The sequence below is a fragment of the Danio rerio genome, chromosome 6, assembly GCF_052040795.2.
Source record: "Danio rerio strain M-AB ecotype USA chromosome 6, GRCz13ab, whole genome shotgun sequence".
Lineage (NCBI taxonomy): Eukaryota > Metazoa > Chordata > Actinopteri > Cypriniformes > Danionidae > Danio > Danio rerio.
Genome location: NC_141026.1, coordinates 19,325,442 through 19,351,579, shown reverse-complemented (window position 1 = coordinate 19,351,579; position 26,138 = coordinate 19,325,442). Strand labels below are relative to the sequence as shown.

At 35.0% G+C, this 26,138-nt stretch overlaps 2 protein-coding genes across 3 annotated transcripts in view; one reads left to right on the top strand and one right to left on the bottom strand.

Annotated features, from left to right (window-relative positions):
* The window catches only part of igfbp2a (insulin-like growth factor binding protein 2a), a 34,955-nt gene extending 23,754 nt beyond the window's left edge, over nucleotides 1-11,201 (top strand). The window contains 3 exon segments of the mRNA NM_131458.2: nucleotides 8,508-8,677; nucleotides 9,355-9,495; nucleotides 10,250-11,201. Of these exon segments, the coding sequence (NP_571533.1) occupies nucleotides 8,508-8,677; nucleotides 9,355-9,495; nucleotides 10,250-10,408 (470 nt within the window). The 3' untranslated portion in view covers nucleotides 10,409-11,201.
* Nucleotides 11,202-12,038: 837 nt separating this feature from the next.
* igfbp5a (insulin-like growth factor binding protein 5a) lies at nucleotides 12,039-20,749 on the bottom strand. 2 transcript variants are annotated; one of them, XR_015492907.1, is made up of 5 exons: nucleotides 20,052-20,749; nucleotides 15,627-15,835; nucleotides 15,373-15,492; nucleotides 14,690-15,217; nucleotides 12,039-14,553 (listed from the first exon to the last, which is right to left on the bottom strand). XR_015492907.1 is itself a non-coding variant. In NM_001098754.1 (4 exon segments), coding segments are annotated over 4 exon segments (807 nt in total). In that variant the 5' UTR covers nucleotides 20,392-20,687; the 3' UTR covers nucleotides 14,097-15,079.
* Between the last annotated feature and the right edge of the window lie 5,389 nt (nucleotides 20,750-26,138).

The window sequence follows — 26,138 nt, the reverse complement described above, 5'->3', positions numbered from 1 at the left end:
GAAAATTCCATGTCTCTGTTAAACATCATTTGGGAAATAGAAAAAAAAAGAAGAAGAAAAATCCAAGGTGGAGCTAATAATTCTGATTTCAACTAGATCCCATGGCCAACTTAAACCCCACACTACCAAGAGCTGACTGGAACCTGCACGTTTAGCAAGAAGGGTGCTAATTATGCTCAAGGCCACTAATAAGTGCACTGCAGGCTATTGGTTCCTTGTCTCTGTCACAATGTCATATGTAATGATCTGAACTGAATCTTTACCAACCAAGACAAAACCAGCATTTAATGAACTAATTGTTCTCGATATATCAAGCATGTTTCACACTGATTAAACTTTGTACCTGATTTTATTATCACATCCTTGTGAAGATGCTTTGATACTATCTAGACGTTATTAAGCTCTATTGAACGAAATGTAACTAGACTTGACTACAACATCATAATTATGAAAGGGGGAGTTCTGTATTTTCTTTAAGCCTGGAGTTTCTAAATGTTCCCATATCTATGAGAAAATATGTTTAATTCACCAGTCTTGGAGGTAAATTTGTTTAAATTGTTTTAATTTTTATTATCAATTTATGTAATTTACAATAATACTAAATTGCATCTTCAAAATATGATCATTTTGTGCAGTTACGATTAAAAACTGATTTAAAAAAACTAAAGCTGCTTTTCTCACTGTAGGGCTGAAGAGTTCTGTTGCTTAACACAGTTAACAGTTTCGATCTGTGCAGAAAAACAGTTTCATTTTCCATTGTGTTGCTGATAATAGAAATCTTTGGAATGTAATACACTTTAAGTGTAATATAAACAGCGATTTTGATGATGATCCAATGTTTTTTTTTTTTCTGATATTTACTCTATAATATTTTATTTATAGTTTTATCTAGTTAGTTGAATACCAAACAAAAATAAATAAATAAATAAATAAATAAATAAACTCTTCTATCTAGCAAACTATAGAGAAACTGTCAACCATGCAACATCATGTGCACATGTTCCCAACCAGTTCAGCACAGTTGTCTAACCATGCCTAGATTTCTGGGCCAAGAACGCTTTGTAATTGTGTTGCGCTGTTCTAGGCTCACATTGAAACACAACTGGAACCGTACGCGATAGCTCTCCCCAGCAGACACCTAGATGTCACAAAAATGACATTAACGTTCTAAAACAATGACTTTTTATGTCAAAACCTTGATTTTCTTTTGACACCCACATATTATTGCCCTTTGACCACCAAAATAACAATTAAATAGAACACTAAAAGTATTATAATACATGAACAGTTATGTTCTTCTTAAAATGTATATGCACACTGGGTTTTATATGCCCATTACATCAAACTGACATCTAACATTGTGCTCAGAGTACACATAAAAATCAATTACAGGAAAATCCTGTCCAGTTTCGCGTTGTTTTGATATACAGTCAAATGACAACAGATCAATTTGCGTTTTTGATGTGCTTTTTGATGTTGTTTGACATGAAGGTGCCTGCTGGGTTTAGATTGGTTTTTCATGATAGTGGTAAAGCGCTAAACACAGAGATGACATTGTTCATTGATCATTTTGAAGATGAAACATTCCATCCATGTTGAATATAAATATAAATGTACATTATTCTTGATGGTGAGGCAGTAGCGCAGTAGGTAGTGCTGTCGCCTCACAGCAAGAAGGTCGTTGGGTCGCTGGTTTGAACCTCGGCTCAGTCGGCGTTTCTGTGTGAAGTTTGCATGTTCTCCCTGCCTTCACGTGGGTTTCCTCTGGGTGCTCTGGTTTCCCCCACAGTCCAAAGACATGCGGTACAGGTGAATTGGGTAGGCTAAATTGTCTGTTGTGTATGAATGTGTGTGTGAAAGTGTTTGTGGAGGTTTCCCAGAGATAGGTCGAAAATGGAGTGGGATAAAGCACAAGCTTATTATTTTCCCACCCCATTACCACATCATTCGTCTATTCTTAAACTTATTTCTTCTTTTACTTATCGCTTCCTTTTACATAAGACATATTTTATCCTTTTGGCATCTTTGACAAATTATGTTTGATTCTATTTGTACCTTAACATTTTGTAGCATAGACCCAGAGAAAAAAAAATAATGACATAGTACTACAAATAGCTATTAATAAAAATTTTAATTAATAAAAATTAATCTTTCCTATGTGACTTGAACCAATCTTACAGCTTGTCAGTTTGTAAATACAAAGTTTCTAGGAGAACTTGACTGTAGCATATTATCGTTTTCAGAAATGCATTCAATATCAAATTGACATTTGGGAATTTTTTTGTTCCATATTATAATTCTGCCAACTCTTACTGATGAAGACCTGGAAGCAATTGAAAGATATATAGCTACCCATTTTAGGAAAGAAAGCAAACAAGCATATTAAGGTAAGGAGCATGCAGTTCCCTATGTACCATGAGTGCTGGCAACTATGCCAGAGTTCCAGTGTGGAGTTTGCACAGAAGGATGCCAGATAAGATGGTTGTGATTAAGCTAGTTGGCATAACCGTACGCCAACAACTTGGCATCCCTTCAAGCACTGTAAGTTTATACCCATTCAAACTAGCATAAATATTGAGTATCCATGCAGTTACATGCTCGTATAAAAGTAATAGATACCACTTAATAAAAACACTCTGACCCCAGTTGTAAAAAATAAACAACTTTCATTCTGTGTTCCTGAGTTCCCGGCTTGACAGTGATGATTAACCTTCCATGTGGACTATTTTAAGAATTGCCATCCTTTATGGATGCATCCCTCCCCCTATTTATTTCCTCAAGGACTTGGAAAACATCTGCAGATTAAAACAGTTTATTCCACTTTCCACTGAATGCTTGTTCTTGGGGAACTTTTGAAGACATCCAAAAAGCCCGCTGCAGCTTATTAAGGGTGGCTTGTGAACACAAATTCATGGAAAACATGAAGATAAGCCTTCAAGCATAGTTTTTAGACTTGAATAAAGCAGTTCAAGATATAAAACCTAAAATAATATTATTACATTTGCAGTGTGTAACAACCAAAAAAGAAATAAAAAACATGGTTTATGTGTTTTCTAGGCATAGCTCATTTGAGCACCATTTCTGCATGGTAAATTATTTAAATATTTAATTGTTTCCACTTGCTTTAATACTGAAAAGTATGCCCAAAGTGCAGCTTTTCCCTGTATTTTAAACAGTTCTTTGGGATTTTACCTCCATTACTATGCTAACATAAGCACAAATAACATAAAGATAAAACTCAGTAAGTCATCATAAGACTTAATTATAGATAACTGCAAAGTATCATGTATGCATACAAAACAAAATCATTCTAGCAAAAAAAAAAAGTAAAAAAAAAAGTAAAAAATAATAATAATTGAATATGAAGCATATCATAGCACAAAATGTGTACAGTAAATAAACAAACAAACTAATAAAAAATATAATAGACAAAACTCATTCATTCATTTTCTTTTTGTCTTAATCCCTTTATTAAATCAGGGTCGCCACAGTGGAATGAACCATCAACTATTCCAGCATATGTTTTACTCAGTGGATGCCCTTCCAGCTGCAACCCAACATTGGGAAACACCCATAGACATTATTTCACACACAGTTTTCAACATTCTTTAAAATATCTTATTTTTTGTTTAAAATAATAATAAAAAAACTCATATATTTTTGAAACCCCTTTTTCATTTTTGGTGAACTCTCCCTTTGCTTATTTTCTGAATTGTCAGGGTTAAAATAATATTTACTAAAGAAAGCACTGTCTGTCTTGTACGTAAATAACTTTTATAAGAAATGTATTATTTCTTCGTTTAGTTTCAAGATACCCATAATGTTTTTATTTTCTAAAGCACATTTATAAAAATATTTAACAAAAATATAAAATATGGTAGGACTTAGATTCAAAGCATGTTAACATTTGCAATAAACTTAAAAATGTATTTTGACAAATGTTAAAACTAATAGTACAGTATAAATATATACTATATTGGAATAGTATAAACTTCATTGTAAAGTTTAACAGTAACAATACTCAAATTTCTAAGTCATCTAGATTCATAGTCTATGTAAAGATAGGGGAAAGAGCTCTAATCTTCAGTGTTTAGATAAGAAGGGACATGGTGTGCAGGACTCGTGCCTCTGCCTGCTGGGGTTATCCTGCTTCATGCCAAAACAGACTGTGTCCAAAGTTCCTTGGAAAAAGCAAGAATGCTGTAAACCGTGGGCGTGGGAAAGCCCATCTCTTGCATTTGATCATTTCACTTCATTTCTTTTCACTTCTATGTAACGTGCTGGGATATTTGCATCAAATAAATTACCACTAAGCAGCAAGGGCTGAAAAATTGTTAAAGGGTGGAAAATTAAGAGTATTGTTATTACTTGCTGTTCATTCCGTTTTCATTCATTCATTCATTTTCTTGACAGCTTAGTCCCTTTATTATTCCAGGGTCTCCACAGCAGAATGAACTGCCAACTTATCCAGCCAGTTTTTACGCAGCGGATGCCCTTACAGCCGCAACCCATCTCTGGGAAACATCCACACACACATTCACACACACACTCATACACTACAGACAATTTAGCCTACCCAATTCACCTGTACCGCATGTCTTTGGACTGTGGGGGAAACTGGAGCACCCGGAGGAAACCCACACGAATGCAGGGAGAACATGCAAACTCCACACAGAAACGCCAACTGAGCCAAGGCTCGAACCAGCGACCTTCTTGCTGTGTGGCAAACGTGTTACCCACTGCGCCACTGCGTCGCCTCAGTCGGTTTTGCACTGTGCTTAATTTTTTTATGTTGTAAAACAATGAATGAACTAAAATTTAAATGTGAAATTACTGTTTATTTAATTGAATTTTTGGTACTAAAGCCCTATTTGGATAGTAATTGTTTAGGGGGGGCTTAGAGAATTTTTTACCATTTACAAGGCGTAACTGGCGATTTTGAAGCAGATCGAACCCAGAATGTTGTTTTTCTCTCTCTCTGCATTAAAAAAAAAAAAAATAATAATAATATATATATATATATATATATATGCTACTATTATTATTGTTAATAACTTTTTTGTGACAAACAACAAGGTAGTGTGCTGATTTAGCTGCTATCCAAATACAAATCTCTGAGTTTCTGAAGGAGATGGAATTATTGTGCAAAACTATTACTTCTATGAAAGTTAAAAAAAAGACTTCTTAGCCATGTACTCATTGTTACATAACCTGTCAACATCAGTTTTGCTTTACTGCAAAAGAAAAATTTAAGACGACTTACTTTTTTGAATGACACACATGACATCCTGTCATCGTAAAACAGACAGAGAATGCAGATTAATCAGTCAATTTCTAAATGTATTTTTTTCATGTCTTTCAATGTCAGGTTTTACCTTTGTACATGTATTTCTAAATGTTATTTGACTTTACAGTTTTTTTGTGAATTTTTTTTAATACACAATAATAGTATTTACAATAAAAAAATAAACTTACAATAAATTATATTTTAGAGCTGACAAGACCAAGAAATTGCATACATGTGTCATTTCACCTTGTGTGTGTGTCATGTTTTATCCACACAGAGAAAAGTTTTTTTATCAAGCTAAAAATTTGTTATCACAATGAGCAAGAAAAATTTACCGTGAATCATGTTGAACATCGAATATCCAAGATAAAATCAAGATGTTATTTGGTCAGTTAAAACTCAATTGAATATTAGCAGCTCAGCCATGAAGTGATGTGTGAAGTGGCAATGAAAAATCACAGTGGGGTCAGCACATGCTGAGGTGCACAGTGTTGGCACCTTTCTGCAGAAAATGAGTAGCTACAACCTTCTAAACATTGTGTGGCCTTCAGGTTAGCTCAATAACAGCACATAAAAGCTTTTCTCGAATGGGTTTCCATGGCCAAGCAGCTGAACCTTACATCACCAAGTGCAATGTAAAGTGTTGGGTGCAGTATTTTAAAGCAGACCACTAATGAACTTGAATTTGAAAAAAATCACACATGTGTGAATGAAGGAACTTGACTGGCCTGACTTGAGTCCTGACCTCAACCGTACAAAACACTTTTGGAATGAATTAGAGTGCAGACTGCCAACCAGACCTTGTTCAACATCAGTGCCTCAGAAATGCACTTCCAGAAGATGGGTCAAGAATTCCCATAAACACAACTTGTGGAAATGTCGAAACTGTTATAGGGTCCATGGTAGCTTTTAATTTGGCCCAGCCATCCCATCTGAGAAGAGAGGGAAAATGCCCTTGATGGTTTTAAGATCATCAGTTCAAGTTTAATGTAACCCCTTGTTTGTTTGTTTTATTGTTAAACTGAAACTAAATGTTTCAATCAAATGGTGTAAATGAATCAGATTTTGTTGAATTGTACACACTGAACTGTCACCCAACAATGCAGAGAATTTGGTAAGGAAATCAAGTCAAAGGCAGATTCTGCTTGGCTAGTGTATTCACCATTGAACTCCACTGTGTTATAAATGTGATTGTTTATGTTTTTATTGCAATCAGTTATTATTTCAACAGTTATACTGCATTAGACAATACATTTTAAAGTAATGTTTCTATTTATTTAGAAAAATTACCCATGGCAATTTTAATGTAATATTGGTATATTTACCTTTGGCCCACAGATCTCAATGATTTTTGTTTTTGGCCCTTCATACGAAAAAGTTTGGGCAACCCTGTGTTACACTGTACTTTCAAAGGGTGGCCAACTCCTATATTAAACCCTACAGACTAAGATTGGCAAGTCAATGTGTGGCAACAAAGTTCATGTGCATGTAAAGACCGTTGTCCCAAAACTCTAGAACATAGTGTATATTAAAATCATAATATCTTCTATCTAATGTTTCATTCTGTAAAGGTCATTAATGTTTTTGATAACATTCATGTAAACATAAAATTTCTTCCTAATTTAGTCATTTAAAGCATTAAAAATATCAGATATTTATTTTTTTACTCTTCTGAGTTTAGAAACATTGATATTTTGATATCTGGAAATAAATCTATGAACATGGCAACTTTTCTGTAGTATGCAAATAACTAATGGAGCTTTTAAAATAAAATAAAAAACTGTCAGTTTTAGATTTAATCAGGTAATTGATTGTGGCCTGTGGAATGTTGGTCCACTCCTTTTCAATGACTCTGCAAAGTTGCTGAATATTGGCAGGCTGCTGTATATGGTGATCCAGAGCATCCCAAACATTCTCATTGGGTGACATGTCCGGTGACTTTGCTAGCCATGCAAGAACTGAGATTTTTTCAGCTTCCATGAATTGTGTACAGATACATGCAACAATGAACCATGCATGATCCTGCTGCAAGGTGATGTTTGTGTATGAATGACATATGCCTGCCCATATCACAACCCCACTGCCACCATGAGCTGCTAGATTCACAACATTGATATAAGAAAACTGCCAACCCAGGCTCATTCTGATTACGTACACCTACATACATTTCTAGAGAAAGCAAAATAGATCCCAGGAGCTATGTTTTTTTTTTTTTTTTTTTTGGTAAAGAGACCAACTTTCCAAAGTGCCAGATGCCATTGAATGTATGCGTTTGCCAACTAAATTCAGTTTCAATGATTCAGCAAACCAGTTGTTGCAGCAGCTGTCTGGGTGCTGGTCTCAGACAATCTTGAAGGTGAAGATGCATTTGGTCTGTGGTTGTGACACCAGATGGATTTACTGCTAAATTCTCTGAAATACCTTTGAAGATGTCTTATTCACCTTATTCTTTGGCGACGAGCGGGCGCAGCCTTTTGAATCTTTTTGGCTCGAGACTTCCGGTCTCATTCACTTCCATTCATTTTTAGACGTTAAAAACTGCTCGTTACGCTGCTTAATGTTGCAAACTGATATTTTCTTATTATATTATTCTACTTGATCTGTATAGTGATGCAAACATTTGTTTGTAGAGCAAGTTTGACAGTATCCTGCCATTTATTATTCCTAGTCATTACTCCCATATAGGTGACTGAATCGGAAGTTCTAAAACAATCGCAAAACAGGTGCATTTCCGCATTTTAGAAAAAGGTCAATAGCAGAAAAATGAACTTTAAATTCACAGACAACAACTCTTGTGGACATTCCTGCAGTCAGCATGCCAGTTGTAACTGGCAACATCTGTGGCATTGTACTGTGTGAGAAAACACAGTGGCCTTTTATTGTGACCACCCTAAGGCACACCTGTGCAATAATCATTCATTTATTAATTTTCTTGTCGGCTTAGTCCCTTTATTAATCTGGGGTTGACAGCACGTTTTTTACGCAGAGGATGCCCTTCCAACTGCAACCCATCTCTGGGAAACATCCACAAACACTCATTTACACACACTCATACACTACGGACAATTTTGAAAAAAATAGGTCTTATACAGTATAAAAAACGTTTTAGATCTTTGAGTTCAGCTCATGAAAAGTGAGAGCAAAAACTAGTCTTACATTTATACTTTAATTGAGTAAACTTTTTTTGACAAATTGAAAAATGTTTGTTATTTATTATTAGGTGAGGTGCAGGACCCTTTGGATATTGGTCTGACTGAGGTTCCTCCAATAAGGAAGCCCACCAAAGACAGTCCATGGAAAGAGAGTGCAGTTCTTCAGCACCGCCAACAGCTGAAGTCTAAGATGAAGTACCACAAAGTAGAGGACCCTAAAGCACCACATGCTAAACAGGTAGGTGATGTAAACAATGAAACCAGTAAAATTGTTTGGTAACACTTTACTTAAAGGGGTTTTCTTAAGACTGTCATGAAAGCTTTATAATCATGACATGACATGACACGTCATGAATACGAATTAGATTTTATCCCTGCTTATGACGGTATTAGTAAGCATTATTAATTGTAGCTTTTTTACTAATTTTAGTAAGGTATGATTTTGATTCTGATTTTACTTATATTTGCATTAAAGAGAAAAACTGTCATTTGGGAAGGCAAATTTTGTCATTTTAGAGTATAGCTAAAGTCACCCTCTTTTTTAAAGTATCAGTGGACCATCTGGCTTGATATCAAATAATAATTTATTTTAATGGCACCTTCATGAATATTCTACTGACTATAAATAACTTATAGGAATACTCATTCTGCTAAACAGTCTAATAATACTCTTAATATTTAGTTGTAGTAAGAAAGATCCTCATAAATAATGTTGTTGAATATGTACACACTACAAAATTCAGAGTTGATTTAATGGATTCAATTATGGACAAGCGAACAACTGGGTTAAAATTTGTATTTAAAAATGAAAAGTTTGTAAATATTTGGCCCAGATGTCATAACTTCTTACCAAACACTTCAGGTCATAATTGTGAAAAAACATAAAATCCAACACATTTATTGTCCATATTTCAGAGCCAGTGCCAGCAGGAGCTTGACCAGGTGCTGGAAAGGATCTCAAAAATAACTTTCAAAGATAACAGGACTCCCCTGGAAGACCTTTATTCCCTGCACATACCCAACTGTGACAAGAGGGGGCAGTACAACCTGAAACAGGTATTTAATTCAATACTCTGCAGATCAAAACATTTTGTCACATTTGTAAACGTTTGCCATATCTGAATATAAACCAATAAATCTAAACCTATTTTAAGTAGATTTGTGTTATTTATTCATTTTCATTATTGTTAATGTGCAAGCAAGCAGCCTTTTAAACCATGGCCTGCTATTAATAAACTACTCATGATTTGTTTACCAACTTTAAAATTCATGGCAGGATCCTTTACCTTCTGAAAACTGATTAAAATTGTATTCATATAAGCTACATTTATATACATATACAAATAAAAATCACTTCTGTCACTTCTGAACAATTCTATCATTATTTACTCACCTTCATGTTTTTTCCAAACCCATAGGAAATGTGTTCACCTTCAAAACATGAATAAAAGGCATTGTAATCAAATCTGAGATATTTATATGTCTTTTGTAAATTAACCTACCGGCAGTGGCGCAGTAGGTAGTGCTGTCGCCTCACAGCAAGAAGGTCGCTGGGTCGCTGGTTCGAACCTCGGCTCAGTTGGCGTTTCTGTGTGGAGTTTGCATGATGCCGGTTTCCCCCAAAGTCCAAAGGTTGAATAATAATTGGGTTGAATAATAATTGATGGGTTGCGGCTGGAAGGGCATCCGCTGCGTAAAAACTTGCTGGATAAGTTGGTGGTTCATTCCGCTGTGGCGACCCCGGATTAAAAAGCCGACAAGAAAATGAATGAATGAACCTTGTGTTGACTGACTCTCATGTGTGTTTCAGTGTAAGATGTCAGTGAATGGCTATCGTGGCGAATGCTGGTGTGTAAATCCACACACAGGACGTCCCATGCCCACCTCTCCACTGATAAGAGGTGATCCAAACTGCAACCAGTATCTTGACGGTCAAGAGATGGATCCATCTGTCGACCCTCCAAACTAGAAGTGTCCCGAACCTTCCCATCCCTTACCCTCTTGCCCTTTAAGCCCCTAGAGGAGTCAGTGTTTTAAACTCTCTAAACAAGCTACAATTATATCTTAAGTGTGTGTAGACATGTCTGCGCTTGTAGGTTTGAGAAACTTTACACAAAACAGTATTGTTACAGTTCATGTACTGCTCTATCTGAACTGATCCTACCCATTAAATCTAAGCTAAGAGATTAAATATGACCAGAGGACTGATGTTAGCAGGCTGATACTACTAATACTACTTGTCCTATAGAAAATTAACAAGAGATGTGTTTTTAACACTTTCACATACTTACAGTAGTAGGTATCTTGTGCTAAACATGATGTACACTGTTATTCTTCTTTCACGAAGTTGCTGGTGCTATTTGTTTCAATACAGAAAGTAGGGTGCACTTTTCACACTGCACAGAACATGGTAAGGAAAGGGTTTGTTTTGGATAGGACAGTGTTCTGCTAATAAACTAGTAAGCTAGTGCCTTCCTTCAAATGGGCTACACCGTTTGTAATAATTCATTTGAGGTTCTGTTACAATTGCAAGTAACTACTTCCACCTGGTGGTGACACTAAGGAAGAGAATGCATAATTCTGCATAAAACCTGCTGCAGAAGTGTTAAACAGATTTGCTCCTAACTGTTAACTATTTCAACTACACATTGTGGTTTGTGCAAACTGAATAAACAGTTTAATCTTTCTGTTAGATGCCATTGTCGCTTGCTATTTTGGACCCTGTGTTTTTCATGTACAAAAATAAAGAAGTTATTTCAAGATGTTATATGCATTGAGAAACTAAATGATTTTTCTGTTTTTATGAAGTGAAGTCAGAAAGCACAATAACTAAAACTGGAATACATAAAATATGTGAATAATTAATAAAAAATATTTTGCACAGCTTTACCAAAAATGTATATACAGTTGAAGTCAGAATTATTAGCCCTCCTTTGATTTTTTTTCTTTTTTAAATATTTCCCAAATTTTGTTTAACAGAGCATGATAATGATAAGAGCTGATAATGTTTTTTTTTTCTTCTGGAGAAAGTCTTGTTTGTGTTATTTTAGCTAGAATAAAAGCAGCTTTTAATTATTTTAGAAACATTTTAAGGTCAAAATTATTAGCCCCTTTAAGCTTTTTTTTTTTTTGATAGTCAACAGAACAAACCATCATTATACAGTAACTTGCCTAATTACGCTAACCTGCCTAGTTAACCTAGTTAAGCCTTTAAATGTCACTTTAAGCTGTATAGAAGTGTCTTGAAAAATATCTAGTAAAATATTATTTACTGTCATCATGGCAAAGATAAAACAAGTCAGTTATTAGAAATGAGTTATTAAAACTACTATGTTTAGAAATGTGTTGAAATACTCTCTCAACAGAAATTGAGGGAAAAAATAAACGGGGGGGGGGGGGGGGGGGTGTGTGGTGGGGTGGATAATAATTCTGACTTCAACTGTATACTTAATTTATGCACAAGTTAAATATTTGACATTACTCACCATAGTGTGTTCATCTCAAACTGTATTTGATAAAGCACATCACACAGACACAAAACGAAACAGACTTTCTTACAATATGTAAGATTCTGGAAACAAGAAATCCCTGCAACTGAATAGCTTTATGTTTATATATTTATTAAATAAATGTTTTGTCTTTTCAAAAGAGACAAGAATAAGATTATTTAAATTACATGGTGAATAAATATTGCACACAGATATGTAGATGTCAAACTAAGAATTTGACCACCCGTGTTACTTGATTTGGGCTCAGCTTAAATGTGCTTAAATAAAGCCTTAAACTGAAAAAAAAATGGAGACAGTCAACCGATTTTAAATAAAAAAACAAGAAAAAAAACACAATTAATAAGTTGGAAGGGTTTGCCACACTGGTCTGCTTTGCTTTTTTTGTTGTCTCATTACAGTGAGCCTAAATCCCCAACATGGAGCGGTATCATTCAGAATCCATTGTTCATAAACTTTGAGGATTATAGCTAAAATAAAGTCAATCTGGTTTAGATGTCATGTTAATGCTTATGACAGAGGATTTTCTACAGTTCTACAAACAGAAAACAATTCTGCCGTCATCCTCTGATCCAACACACAAGCAATCCAAATAATCACATAAGCATGAAGAGCATTTTTGTTACTATAAAAAGAGGAACACTGATTGCACTAAATTCTACTCTGTGAGCCAAACCCTAATAGTACCTTTGGTGCCCTATTACTAGTCATTTTCATGATGTAAATAATCTCAATTTGCCTGCTTTTTGAGAACATTGAATTTGCTGTTTTGAATCTACAGTCCTGCAAGCTGAAGGTCAGCATTTGGAGTGTTTGTGTTTTGCCTTTGTGGCCCCTTTGATGCCTGTGATGTAAATCACTATTCAAATATTTGAGTAGAAAAAGGCACTGACATTTCCATAAGAACCCAAGGACCCTGATCTGTTAAACCTTCAAAACAATTACAAAAATTACTGACAGCCTGGCTTGTCAGCATTGCTCATTCTTTCATATTCTGTAGTCATTCACATAAACAGTCATAGCTTATGGTGAATTTCTGCTTATTTTTCTTTCAGGTATATATATTTTTTCTTTTGTAGTGCACAACCAGTGGTTGTTGGAAAATAAAGTTTAATTTAAGGTGGCACAATAACATGAGAAAAAAGACAATAAGCTAATTTCTTATAATCTTTGGAAAGGTTTGTACAAAACTAAAGTGTGTGCGTGCACTGTACTCTTTAGTAAGTAAGTGCTGTGTCATGGACAAATGCTCTGTCATATTAAAGGGACAGTTCAACCAATGAAAATTCTGTTCACTCAACCTGATTTTATCCATTTCTTTTTTCTGAGGAGCTACAGTTGCAATCAGAGTTATTAAACCCCCTTTTTAATTTTTTTTTTAAAAATATTTCCCAAATTATGTTTAAAAGAGCAAGGACATTTTCACAATATGTCTGAATATTTTTTCCTCTGGAGAAAGTCTTATTTGCTTTATTTTGGCTAGAATAAAAGCAATTAAACATTTTAAATAAAACATTTTAGGGTTAATAGTATTACCCCCTTTTAAGCAATTTTTTGACAGTCTACAGAACAAACCATAGAATAACTTGCCTAATTACCCATCTTGCCTAGTTAACCTAATTAACCTAGTTAAGCCTTTAAATGTCACTATAAGCTGCATAGAAGTCATCACCTTAGAATTATAAGGTTCTATCTGACATTTTTGTCAAAATTGAGTTATTGACAAATTCTTATTAAATGGCAACTTATTTACATTATGGGATTATTTTTTATAAGTTTACATTTTAAGACATTTTATTTAAAAAATAATAATTTACCCACATACTATTTGCTATGAAATGCAAAAACCTTGAAGCTCAATTTCTTAAAATCATTTAGAATGCAGGTAGAACCTTATAATTCCCAGGTGACAAAGTGTCTTCAAAAATATGTAGTCAAATAGTATTTAGTGTCACCATGGCAAAAATAAAATAAATCAGTTATTAGAAAAGTATTATTAAAACGATTATGTTTAAAAATGTGTTTAAAAATGTGCAAAAATCTTTTCTCCGTTAAACAGAAGTTGTGGAAAAAATAAACAGGGGGGGTAATAATTCAGGGGGTTTAATAATTCTGATTGCAACTGTAAAATGAATAATGTTTTTCTTTCTCTGCATGAAATAAAATAGGTTCCGGTGTTGTTTTTGACCCCACCATCATTCACTATATGAACAAAACACTTAACATTTAAAATCTCTTATTTTGTGTTACACAGAATAAAAAGAATGTTACAGAGCAATATGAGGGTGAGTTAATAAAATCCTTTTCATTTTTGGACAAATCATCCCTAATCTCTATCCCTAATCTCATAAAAACTAATACAAGTTTCCAAGGTCTCTAAAATATAGTGTGTATATATAAGATATGTAAGGGATAGTTCACCCAAGAAATTATCATTTACTCAATATTTACTTCCTCTTAAGTGGTCCCAAACCTTCACATGTTTTTTTTTCTTTTTCTTTTTCTGTTGAACACACAAGGCGATATATTGAATAAAGCTAAAAACCTAACTTCTATAGAACACAAGCTGTCATTTGGGTGGTAACTTTTCAAAAGATACACATTTGTACTTAAAGGATCCATTTTGGTACCTCAAAAGTAAATATTAGCAACTAAAAATTTTAGGAGGTACACTTTTGTACTCTTTAGCTACTAATATGTACCCTTGAGGTATTAATATGGACATTTCAGGTACAAATTTGTACCTTTTGAAAAGGTACCACCATAGTGAGTGTAGGACAAACAAATATTACAGTGGTCAGCGGATACAGGTTTCTGACTTTCTTCAGAATATCTTCTTTTAAATTCGAAAGAAGAAAAAATTAATAAAAATTTGGAACAAACAAAGGTTGAGTAAATGATGAGAGAATTTTGAGTTTTGGGCGAGCTATCCCTAAGTCCATGATCCCATTGACACAAGAGGAAGAATTTAGTAACTAAAGCTTGTCTTCTGCATATCCTCTTTCAGAGTATACTAAAGCATTTCACAAACAAATGTCAGACTCTTTAAGATTAAGATTAGAAATGATTGGCAAATCACATAATAAAGTAGATGAGAGTGTATGATGCTTTTACGTGATCGAATTTAAGTAGTCTCATTCGTTGTTGTTGCTGTGGCTTTCAACTTCTTTACACTGGATGTTGCCTCCATTAAAGTCAGTGCCCGGCATTTGAACTCCATGCTTGTCTACACACCAGCAGATGCCCCGCTTGCGCCCCCTAGAGGGCTTACACTGTGACATAAACCAAAAATGGACAAAGCAAAGTAAGCAAAGTAACATGACCCTGCCCTCAGCCAAGAGCCAAGTGTTTATAGGAAAGAAAACTTTCCGACAACTAAGCTTGCCAGTAGCTGTCATCTATAAACATGCTGAAGTGCAGAACTAACCTGTTTGCGCTTGAAGAAGCCTTTCTTGTCACAGTTAGGTAGGTATAAAGAAAGAGCCATCACTCTGGAAGTGTCCTTCATCCTCTGTACAATTCCATCTAGCTTTCTTCGGCATGGACCCTACAGTTAGCAAACATGCTATTAACAGAACACTCTGGAAAAGGTGTCAGGAATGAATATAAACAAAATGAAAATGTTACAATTGTTTTTTTTTTTTTTTCTAATATCAGATTGATGCTTATAAAGAAACCTACAATGTCAGACTGATGTTTTTCCATTCCAAAAAGTGAGTAGTCAACATGGCTCCTGGTCCGGAGCTTAGCTTGTTGTCTCTTCCGATCCTTTCGCATGGCCTGAGCCTTCTTGCTGTTAATATGATCTCGCTGGAATAATGGAACCTTGGCCTGAGGAAGCAGATCCTCTGTTACCTCTGAAACCATGCCATCTTCATCTGACTCTTGATCTGAAAAGAGGACAATGGTAAAATGTAATGGTACACTAAAAGCCTAGAGAGATTAATAGTTAATGGATCAACAGTTTAAAATTTCGGTAACACTTTATGTGAAGGCGGTAAAATAAAATAAAAAAACCTGAAAAAATCACATGTACATAAGTATTTACAGCCTTTGCTCAATACTTTGTTGATGCATCATTGGTAGCAATTACACCCTTAAGTTAACTCAACTTTTTGAATATGATGCCACAAGCTTGGCACACCTGTCTTTGGGAATTTTTGCCCATTCCTCTTTGCAGTACCTCTCAAGCTCTATCGGGTTGGATGGGAAGTGATTGTGTACAGCCATTTTCAGATCTCTCCAGAGATGTTCCATAGGAGTTAGGCCTGGCTCTGACTGGGCCACTCAAGAACATTCAGGCCGGGACACTCAAGGACAGTTGTTGTGAAGCCACTCCATTGATATTTTGGCTGTGTGCTTTGAGTCATTTTACGGCTGGAAGACGAACCATCGCCCTAGTCTGAGATCAAGAGCACTCTGAAGCAGGTTTTCATATAGGATGTCTCCATACATTGCTGCATTCATCTTTCCCTCTATCTTGACTTGTCTTCCAGTTTCTGCTGCTGAAAAGCTGCCAGCACTATGCTTCACTGTAGAGATGGTATCAGCCTGGTGATGAGCGGTACCTGCTTTTCTCTAAATGTAACGCCTGACATTCACTCCAAAGAGTTCAATATTAGTCTCATCAGACCAGAAATATTTGATTTTTATGGTCCGAGAGTCCTTTGGATGCCTTTTGGCAAATTCCAGGCAGGGAGTGGCTTCCGTCTGGCCACTCTAGCATGCAGGCCAGATTGGTGGATTGCTCCACAGATGGTTGTCCTTCTGTAAGGTTCTCCTCTCTCCACAGAAGAGCGCTGCAGGTCAGACAGAGTGAGCACGATGTTATTGATCACCTCTCTGACTAAGGCCCTTCTCCCCCAATCACTAAGCTTAGATGGCCGGCCAGCTCAAGGAAGAATCCTGGTGGTTCCAAAAATCTTCCACTTACAGATGATGGAGGCCACTGTGCTCAATGGAACTTTCAGAGCGGCAGAATTTTTTCTGTAACCTTCCCCAGCCTTGTGCCTCGATACAATCCTGTATTTGAGGTCTACAGACAATTCCTTTGTCTTCATGCTTGGTTTGTGCTTTGACATGCACTGTTAACCCTGGGAACTTATATAGACAGGTGTATGCCTTTTCACCACTGAAAATTAATCACCACTACTTCACCACTGAAAATTAATTTTTGAAAACTACATCATAATCATCTAGGTGTAATCTAAAAACCGTACATTTGAAAAATCATTGATGTCATGCATGTGTATTATGTCTTCAGTTAATAGAAACACAAGAGTACTTGATAATCAAACCAATAATAGCAGCCTGAATGGCTGTGTTTCTGTGTAGAACAATGAGTATAGTACATAGTTGAGGTGTAAATGTACTCAGAAATCCATCCAGAAACAACAGATCAACATGATTGTGTCTGTAGCTGTTTGCTTCATCAAGGTCAAGTTCTCATTATCACATTATACAACTAACTGTCTTAGCAGAAACCAATCAAGTATGGCCAAAAAAAAAAGGAAATTGCACTGAAATATCAGTGGCCGTAATGTACCCTCAAGAAGTTAATTGTTTGTATGTTTGTTTGTTTGTTTAGTTACACTTTCACTCGTCATAGAATAAAATCAAGCTTAAATTCTAAACAGTTTGAACTCAACCACCCACTCTGTCTTTAATTGAAAGTAGAGATGCCAGATGCCAACTTCAATTTGCCTGGTCTATACCCTCTTCCTCTCTCTCTCACACACACGTCACTACGCTGCCCAGCTGTACAGTGAGTAATCAGATTCATGGGCTTGACCCTTTCCTCGCCCCTCTGTGTATTCTTTGGAAGAAGCTAAGCAGGAGAGGTCACAACAGATAAGCAAATCTCCCAAGCCATTTGTGACAACGTCACAGACAACATTGTGTTTCCACGTCTTTCTTAATCTGTTTTTTTATCATCTGGCATGCATTGGTTAACCGGATGCTATATTTGAGGGATATTGTGTTTTATTTTAGTGGTGTTAGTGCATTCAGTGCACTTGCAAGTCTGGTAATCTGCGGGTATTGTTCTGGGAATGCATGCTAATCTGAGATCTATGTGGCCCTGAGAGAGGAGGTGTGCTAATTCTTTCTCTTTTGGCTTTGTCTTCTCAATGTCTTCTGTTACATACTGTAAAACATGCCTTTTACTGTCTCAATTGTACACTACAAAGGTGGCACCACTACTCATTATCCTTAGGCTTAGTCACTGATTTATCAGGGGTCACCACAGTGCTAAGGTGGCACCAAAGCAATGTATTCATACAAACTGTTTAAAGAAAGTCCAACACATGACAAGCATACATTAAAACAAAAAGGTTTTGTCGCCACAAATATCAATTATACCACAAAATTTGGCATATTTTGTTCAATAAGGAGTTAATTTTAGTTTAGTTATAACCACATTTTATAAAATTGTGGCAGTGTTTTATAAGTTTGTGCCCTCAATGTGAGAATATTTTACTAAATGTAATGTTTAGACATATCTATATTGCAACAATTCTAGGACTCAAGAAATACAGAACTCAATCAAATTTCTCCATCTTTAAAGGTAGCCATGTCACATCACAAATATGTTGTTGAATAGTATTTAATTATTTGCGGACACTGCATCCCGTTTTGGATGCCAGACATTAGGGCTGCACGATATATCGTTTCGGCATCTATATCACAATGTGTGTGTCCCCAATAGTCACATTGCAAGATATGCAATGTTAAATTGGGATTATAGTCGATCAACAATTGAGCATACATGAGATTTATGGAGTCACTGCAATGTATAACCATAACAGACTGAAACTTTTTTATTTGCTTGTGTTTTAAAGGCATTTCAAGAAAGCATCAAGCATTAAGGCACAATAACATAAAACATGTGTAACTTTAATGTAGAATAATTTACTGATTAATTAATACAATGACGACTATATTTTACATGACGAAATTTCTGTATATGAATACTGTTTAACTCTCCAGGAAAACCTTAAAGAACTGTTTATTTACCTTTTTATTTGCTCTTTTGTAATTATTCTTGCAATTTTATCTTTTTTTTTACATGATTTACACCCTTACAAAATCAACTCAATCAATCTAAATGACTGATTTTTCACAAATGGAGTTATTCAAGCCATCTAGTAAAATTGTTGTCATATGGCAATATGTATCGCAGCAAAACAAAATATCGCAATGTAAGATTTTTACCAACATAATTCCATTCCATTATAGTGTTTTTTTTTACTTTTAGTACTTAGGGGAATATCTATAGTATACTATCATTATGCAGAATTGCATTTTCACATATAATTTGGGTTTGCATTTTTTGAATGCTGCCTCATTTTTCCAACTCTTTTTCTATGTGAACATTGCTAAGCCTTCAATTTAGAGCTACCTTTTTACAGACTTGCAAGATGAATTCAGAATGAAATAGCTGCAGCAGCTGTTTTCAGTAAATGTGATGAGATCGCATAAGCACAGTCATAAGGGTGCTGACAGAGTTAATCACATATTTTTTTATACAGCTGAAAAAAGGCAGGGGAAAGCTAATGCCCGTGAAACACTGTGTGTTCAAGAGAATAGATCATAGAGAGATAGATCCAAGGGTGTGTAGGTGGAGGGCTGCTAAGAAGGAATTTGATTTGAATACCAATTCTGTATTCAGCAAATGGAAAAACTCATTCAGACGATGTGAAATAAATCCTACAAGATTTTCTGCTACGGATGTCCTGACCTAGATAACTCAGCAGACAGACAGAATAGATAAAAAAGATCGATAGATACATAGATTTTGCCTTTTTTATTCTAAATCTTATTTTGTGAAATGGAATGGTTCTTTGGATGTCAATGGTTCCATTGATGCCATCATAGAACATTTAAGGCTGCATAAAAGATGATGATAGATAGATAGATAGATAGATAGATAGATAGATAGATAGATAGATAGATAGATAGATAGATAGATAGATAGATAGATAGATAGATAGATAGATAGATAGATAGATAGATAGATAGATAGATAGATAGATAGATAGATAGATAGCTACTATGTCCGTTTACTTTTGTCCCATAAAACAAATACTACAAGTCAATAAAACATACCCTTTGGCATATGCATTGATTTGTATGGACTTAGTTTCTCGTTCATGCAAACTCCTTTGCCGTAAAGCAGAGCGTGCAGCGGCTTTTCCTCCCCAATCCGAGGAAGGCATCGCAGTCCTCGTCCACATGTACCCGTGTAGACTCCACACGCCTGTCCCTCGATGAGCGCGCAGGTCAAGCAGCATCCGCAGCCGGGCTCTTTCACCACCTGACACCCGTTCCGCACCGGAGGACACATGGACATTGCTTTCTGGTCACACGGCTCACATGGCACGAACGACGCAGAAACGCCGGTTAGTCCCCATACAAATGCCACCAGAGCATACAAACTTAGCAGCATCGTCCTACTGTAGAACACCTATTTCACCAGCTTTGAAATGGCAAAACCGAAGATTTGTATCGTTTAAGGTTCCCGAGTACCAAAGTATATCGACCAAAAAGATATATAGCCTATGTATTGGTGTTTAAAAATGCAAATGATCAATCCTCTCACCACTTGACAGAATAATCCAAAGGTGCATTTAAGAACTAGTAATTAAGGCAATGTCCTGTGATGAAATGAGTTCAGCAGCTTTCGGGGAAAGAGCACAGATCTCAAAAATGCATATCAACACTTCAGGAGTATGTGCCGGTTCTGCATCAAGCGAACAGCGTTCAGTGAGAGCTGCTCTCAGTAGAAAGCCCTGCTCATGTTCACCGCGATAAAGGGAGGCGCAATGCACATTTAAAGGTACTGGTGCTTTTTGGGCGGATCCCGGAGTGATGCTGTGCATGAACGCAGGTTCAGATAAAGTGAAACAAGATAGCAAGAACATGTTGTGAGAGATAAAAGAAGTCTGCTACTTTAAAAATGACAACAGCAATGAAGACATTTCTCAGACCTAAAAAAAAAAAAAAAAAAAAAAACGTTGTCTTTAATTAAAAGGGGTAAGGCCTACATTAATTGTATTTTTGTTCAGAGTTAACTAAATTTAAGTAACGAGAGTTTCGATCATCAGGCTTCACGTTGTGTTACCCCTATTACATTGGTAGTAAGTTATTTTATAGCCATACTTAGGATGGGTTTCATGAGAAATTGCCTCAATTTTGTAAAATATAGATAAACCAAACAGTTTGGTTAAATATTTTAAAACAATTATTTACCACCTTTAACTTTAAGACACTTAATCCAATGTAATTTAGATTTGGTTATAATGAATAGGTAATCATGAATGAATAACAAACAAATGAATGAAAATCTACCCAAAGTCTCATAGTGCATGTTATATATAACCCTTGTTTATTTTTTCCTCAATTTCTGTTTAACAGAGAGCAGATTTTTTTCAACACATTTCTAAACATAATAGTTTTGATAACTTGTCTAATAACTGATTTATTTTATCATGGCGTGATGACATTAAATAATATTTTACTAGATATTTTTCAAGACACTTCTATACAGCTTAAATTTACTTTTAAAGGCTTAACTAGGTTAATTAGGTTAACTAGGCAGGTTAGGGTAACAAGGCAAGTTATTGTATAACGATGGTTTGTTTTGTAGACTATCGAAAAAAATTACTTAAAGGCGCTAATAATTTTGTTTTTAAAATGGTGTTTAAAAATTAATAACTACTTCTTCTTTTTTTAGCTAAAATAAAACAAATAAGACTTTCTCCAGAAGAAAAAAAAATTAGAAAAATGAAAATTTCCTGAATCTGTTAAACATAATTTGGGAAAAAAAAAAAAAAAAAAAAAAATATATATATATATATATATATATATATATATATATATATATATATATATATATATATATATATATATATATATATATATATATATATATATAGTACACTGTAGATTAGATTAGAGTTTTTATTTTAAGTCATTAAAATATTAAGTAAAAATCATGATCCATGAAGACATTATGTAACTTTCCTAGTGTAAATATATCTAAATTCTTGAACATTTTGTCTTGATTAGTACAATAAGAGTTTATTAAATCCATTAAAACTTTGTTTGGACAATTTTAAAGGAGATTTCCTCCACAAATCAAAATATATAAATTCCAGTCTCAATAGCTCACATTTTTCCAATTTTAACAATACACAGACCAATGACAATGTATTATAAAATTATTATTCAGCTTTCAAAATGTATGAATCTCAATTTGCAAAAACTGACACATGGGACTGTTTTTGTGGTCCATGGTCTCACATTTTTAAGCATTATATGGTTCTGAACCTGTAATGTATTGTTTTAAATTGTTTTTAAATCGGGACTGTCAACAAAGCAATTTTGAAACAGAAAGTAGAATTGATGTTGGTGGGCTGTTTATCCGGGGGATGAAGGTGATGAATCCTGGCATTGTGCAAATAATCATTCATTCAGATTTACCCAACTTTAGCATAGCAACAGTAAAGATAATAGAGATTTCGGCAATCAATAATTAGGTTATTTCCAATGTTTAAAAGTCACGTTCTGTCAAAAACAGTATTGGAAAGGGCAGAGCTAATGACCTTTATGGCTCTTAACTTTTGATGCTGATGACCTTTACTCTTAATTCCCTCAAATCTCTCATCTCATACATATGTTGCAAATAACTGGACAGCAGTGTGTCACCACTGAGGTCACTGCTCAACCCCAACCACACCCTGATGTTTTAACAAGGAACCTTATAACCTTCAATTCAGTTCATGCCACGTCTATTTTAAGAGGTCACATTTCCCCAAATGTAGCTGCTTTAAAACAAAGGTATCCATTCATGAGCAAACCTACAGGACATCTGTGATAGGACATAAGTCTCTCTGATGGCTAACAAAGAAAAAAGTGTGACCTTATTTCATGTTGAAACTTTATCTTATTTTGGATTTCTGACAGCAGTGAATGTCTATTGTATATACTTACACTTAAAAATGTCATCTGAAATGAAACTTTTTCAAAACTTCAGAACACATGTGCACCTTTTAATCAATGACATTAAACTTTAGTTACTGTACTAATATGTACCTTTAATGTACAAATGTGAAAATTTTAAAAGGTACCACCCCATTACCCATTTTATTTCTGAGAGTGAAATGACATTCAAAGCTCTAGTGAGATAGAGATGTTTGCAAGAAATATGGGGGTATGATTAATCTCACCTAAAACCAAAATGTCTTCCATAAATTATGTTATTGATGTATGATTTAGGTGATGAATGATTTCATATTCACCTAAGAAATAGGTCAGTGTGTGCACATTAGTCATGTCAATACTATAGACATTCATGTAGGTCAACAAGAGCATGGCTTACAGCGCTAACGTAATAGATTTATTTCCTTGGGAATGTATACTGCTAAAATATATAGCTAAGCTAAAAGTGTCTTCTAAATGCAACTAATGTTAAGGTCAATTGGAACCAAAGTGATGCTTAATGTAGAACAGTTTAGGAGCATACTGTATATGAATTTTAAGAACAATTGGTAAGACTGTCCTGGTTGATACCACTCAGGGAACAGGGAAGAAAACAAACTATACTAAATAGTCATATTATTAAGTATAATAATAATAATAAACAATCCAAACAATTGTGTAGTTCTGTAGCACTGGTTAAAATTCCCAGTTCCTCTAGTTACCAATTACATAAAGATTTTAACAAATTGCTTTGGAATATTCATGATGACAGGAGCTGTGGACTTGTGGACTTGTTGTGGAGGTATAAAGAATAATGTGTAATTCATACCTCAGTGAGTTATACTTCTTTAAGTTAGATTTAAGTTACATTTTTGCCATCTTATTTTGAGCTCATGTACTTCTACTCATGAAAACACACCCATACTAAAGACGAATACCCAGTGACTTCACTGACAGAACTTTTTCAGTGCTCACAGATGTTCAAGCAGCAGAAAAACAATGTCAGCCTCAGCAGCATGGAAATATTTCATTATCATAATTAATGACACCAGTGGTGCCTTATTTCTGTGCCACTTTGATGATACAAAGACCAAAGATCATTGACATGATTGTAATAATATGTTACTGTCATGTTAAAAGGTGCTGTATGTAAGTTTTTGACTCTTTTAAAGCATAGAAATACCATAACATGTTTGCAGATATTTAAGAAACATGCTAAGTGAACATTCTTGTTATTCCGCTTTAAAAATATGCATTATTTGCCGGAATGACTGTCTTTGTTTTGGTCCCTTTAACCTGCCCAATGCAAGTTTAGCCAATTATATTTCAGCACGCTGGGTTGCCTCGGTGGAAAACGGCATATTTAATTTATTTATTCAGTAAGGAAGCCTCCCAAAGTATGCGTCGATGACTGAAATATGAAATGTGGAGGATACTGGTTGAAGGTGAACTGTTTGTTGCTGCTTTCAGTAGTATGACAATAAATTTCATGTAAAATGGCATTCAAACTCACATTATTAGCATTCAACACTGAATAAAGCACATGAGGTGTACCTGAGGTGATCATTGTCAGTTTTCTATTGTTCAGCTACAAGAAATAGAAGCTGTTTCTAAAGTATAAATTTCAGGTATCTGGCACTGACACAGCCCCATACTATGGAAGACCCTGGCTTTTTGGAGTTGCTGCTGGTAACAATCTGGATGGCCTTTTTCTTCTTTGGTCTAGAGCACACAGTGTCCTTTTCTCTCAAAAAAATACCTGAATTACTGATTCATTTGACCACAGCCTCCATCTCAGATGCTTCCGAGCCCTGAGAAGTTGATGACACTTCTGGACACTGTTAACATAGAGCTTCCTTTAAGAAGTACAGTTTTAACTGGAAGTACAGATTTTACTGGTATTTGTAAATGTAACTATGTATTGTACTTGACAAATGTTTGCCCATGTGGTGATATCGCTTATAGATGAATAACAATTCTTGATGCAGTGCCCGCTAAAAGATTGGAAATTACAGCAGTTTAGCTTAAGCTTGCACCCTTGTCCTTTACGCATGGAAATTCCTCCAGATTTCTTGAATCTCTTATTTATGCTATATGCACTGTTGAAGTTGAAATATCCAAACGTTTCCCTATCTTTTTTGAGGAACATTGTTTTTAAACATTTTCATAATTTTCTCACATATTTGTTGTACACTAGCAGTCTTCGTCCCATCTTTGCTCCTAAAGGACTAGACCTTACCTGGATTTTGCTTTTGTACCAAATCATATTTACAATTTCCTTATCCCATGATTATTTAACTTTACCTGTTTACTAGCCCTAAATTGCTCCTATCTCAACTTTTTTGGAACGCGTTGCAGGCCTGAATGACAGGAAATTAAGTTGTTCAGATAAAACATGAAATATTTTGTGTTCATATTGTCTACAATGAAATTCAAATCAAAGTAAATTTGGAAATCACTACTTTCTTTCTTTCTTTTTTTTTTTTTTTTTGGCGTTTTACATACTGTCCTTACTTTTTTTCTGATCTGAGGTTGTACTAAGAGTAATTTGATAAATACATAGGAAATAATTGACCATGGTCAATTTAAATTATTTTCTTATAATTTTTTAGACCATCAAGTTTTCTTCTTATATTATGGTTACCAAACATAAAAAAACACAGAAACAGAGAGATATTTGTCAGGCTACGTCCCCAAACAACTCCAGTGATACTAGCTTCTTATGTATCTCTTCCCAAGCCTTCTCATTTGTTTTGATTGAATTTTTTAAACATTGTAGGTTGTGAAATAACTGAAATCATTGGGCATAATGATGTGGAACTGTAATGCAGTCAATAACTGGCTGAAACAAATTTTTTGTGGTTCCCTTAAAAAAAAAAAAAGACTGTACACCTTAAAATTTTCATTGGCCAATCACAATCAACCATTCAACAACCCTGAATACTTACTAGAGTATTTGAGTATAGAGTATAGTAGAAGCATTTGTGAAAGAGTCCAGAAGTCCTTTATTCCAGAAGTTAGTCTTGATGGTGGCAGAGCTATAGCTTAGTGGGCCATTCTCTCTTAGAATTTTTGCAGTTTCAATACCAGAAAGCACCAGTTACCGTTGCCAGGATACTGCAGGCACTTGAGCTTGCACAGTCACTAGAAACAATGCCAACCCAAAGCTGCATTCTCTTCTGCATAATGTGAGAATATGTCAGGATAATCTAA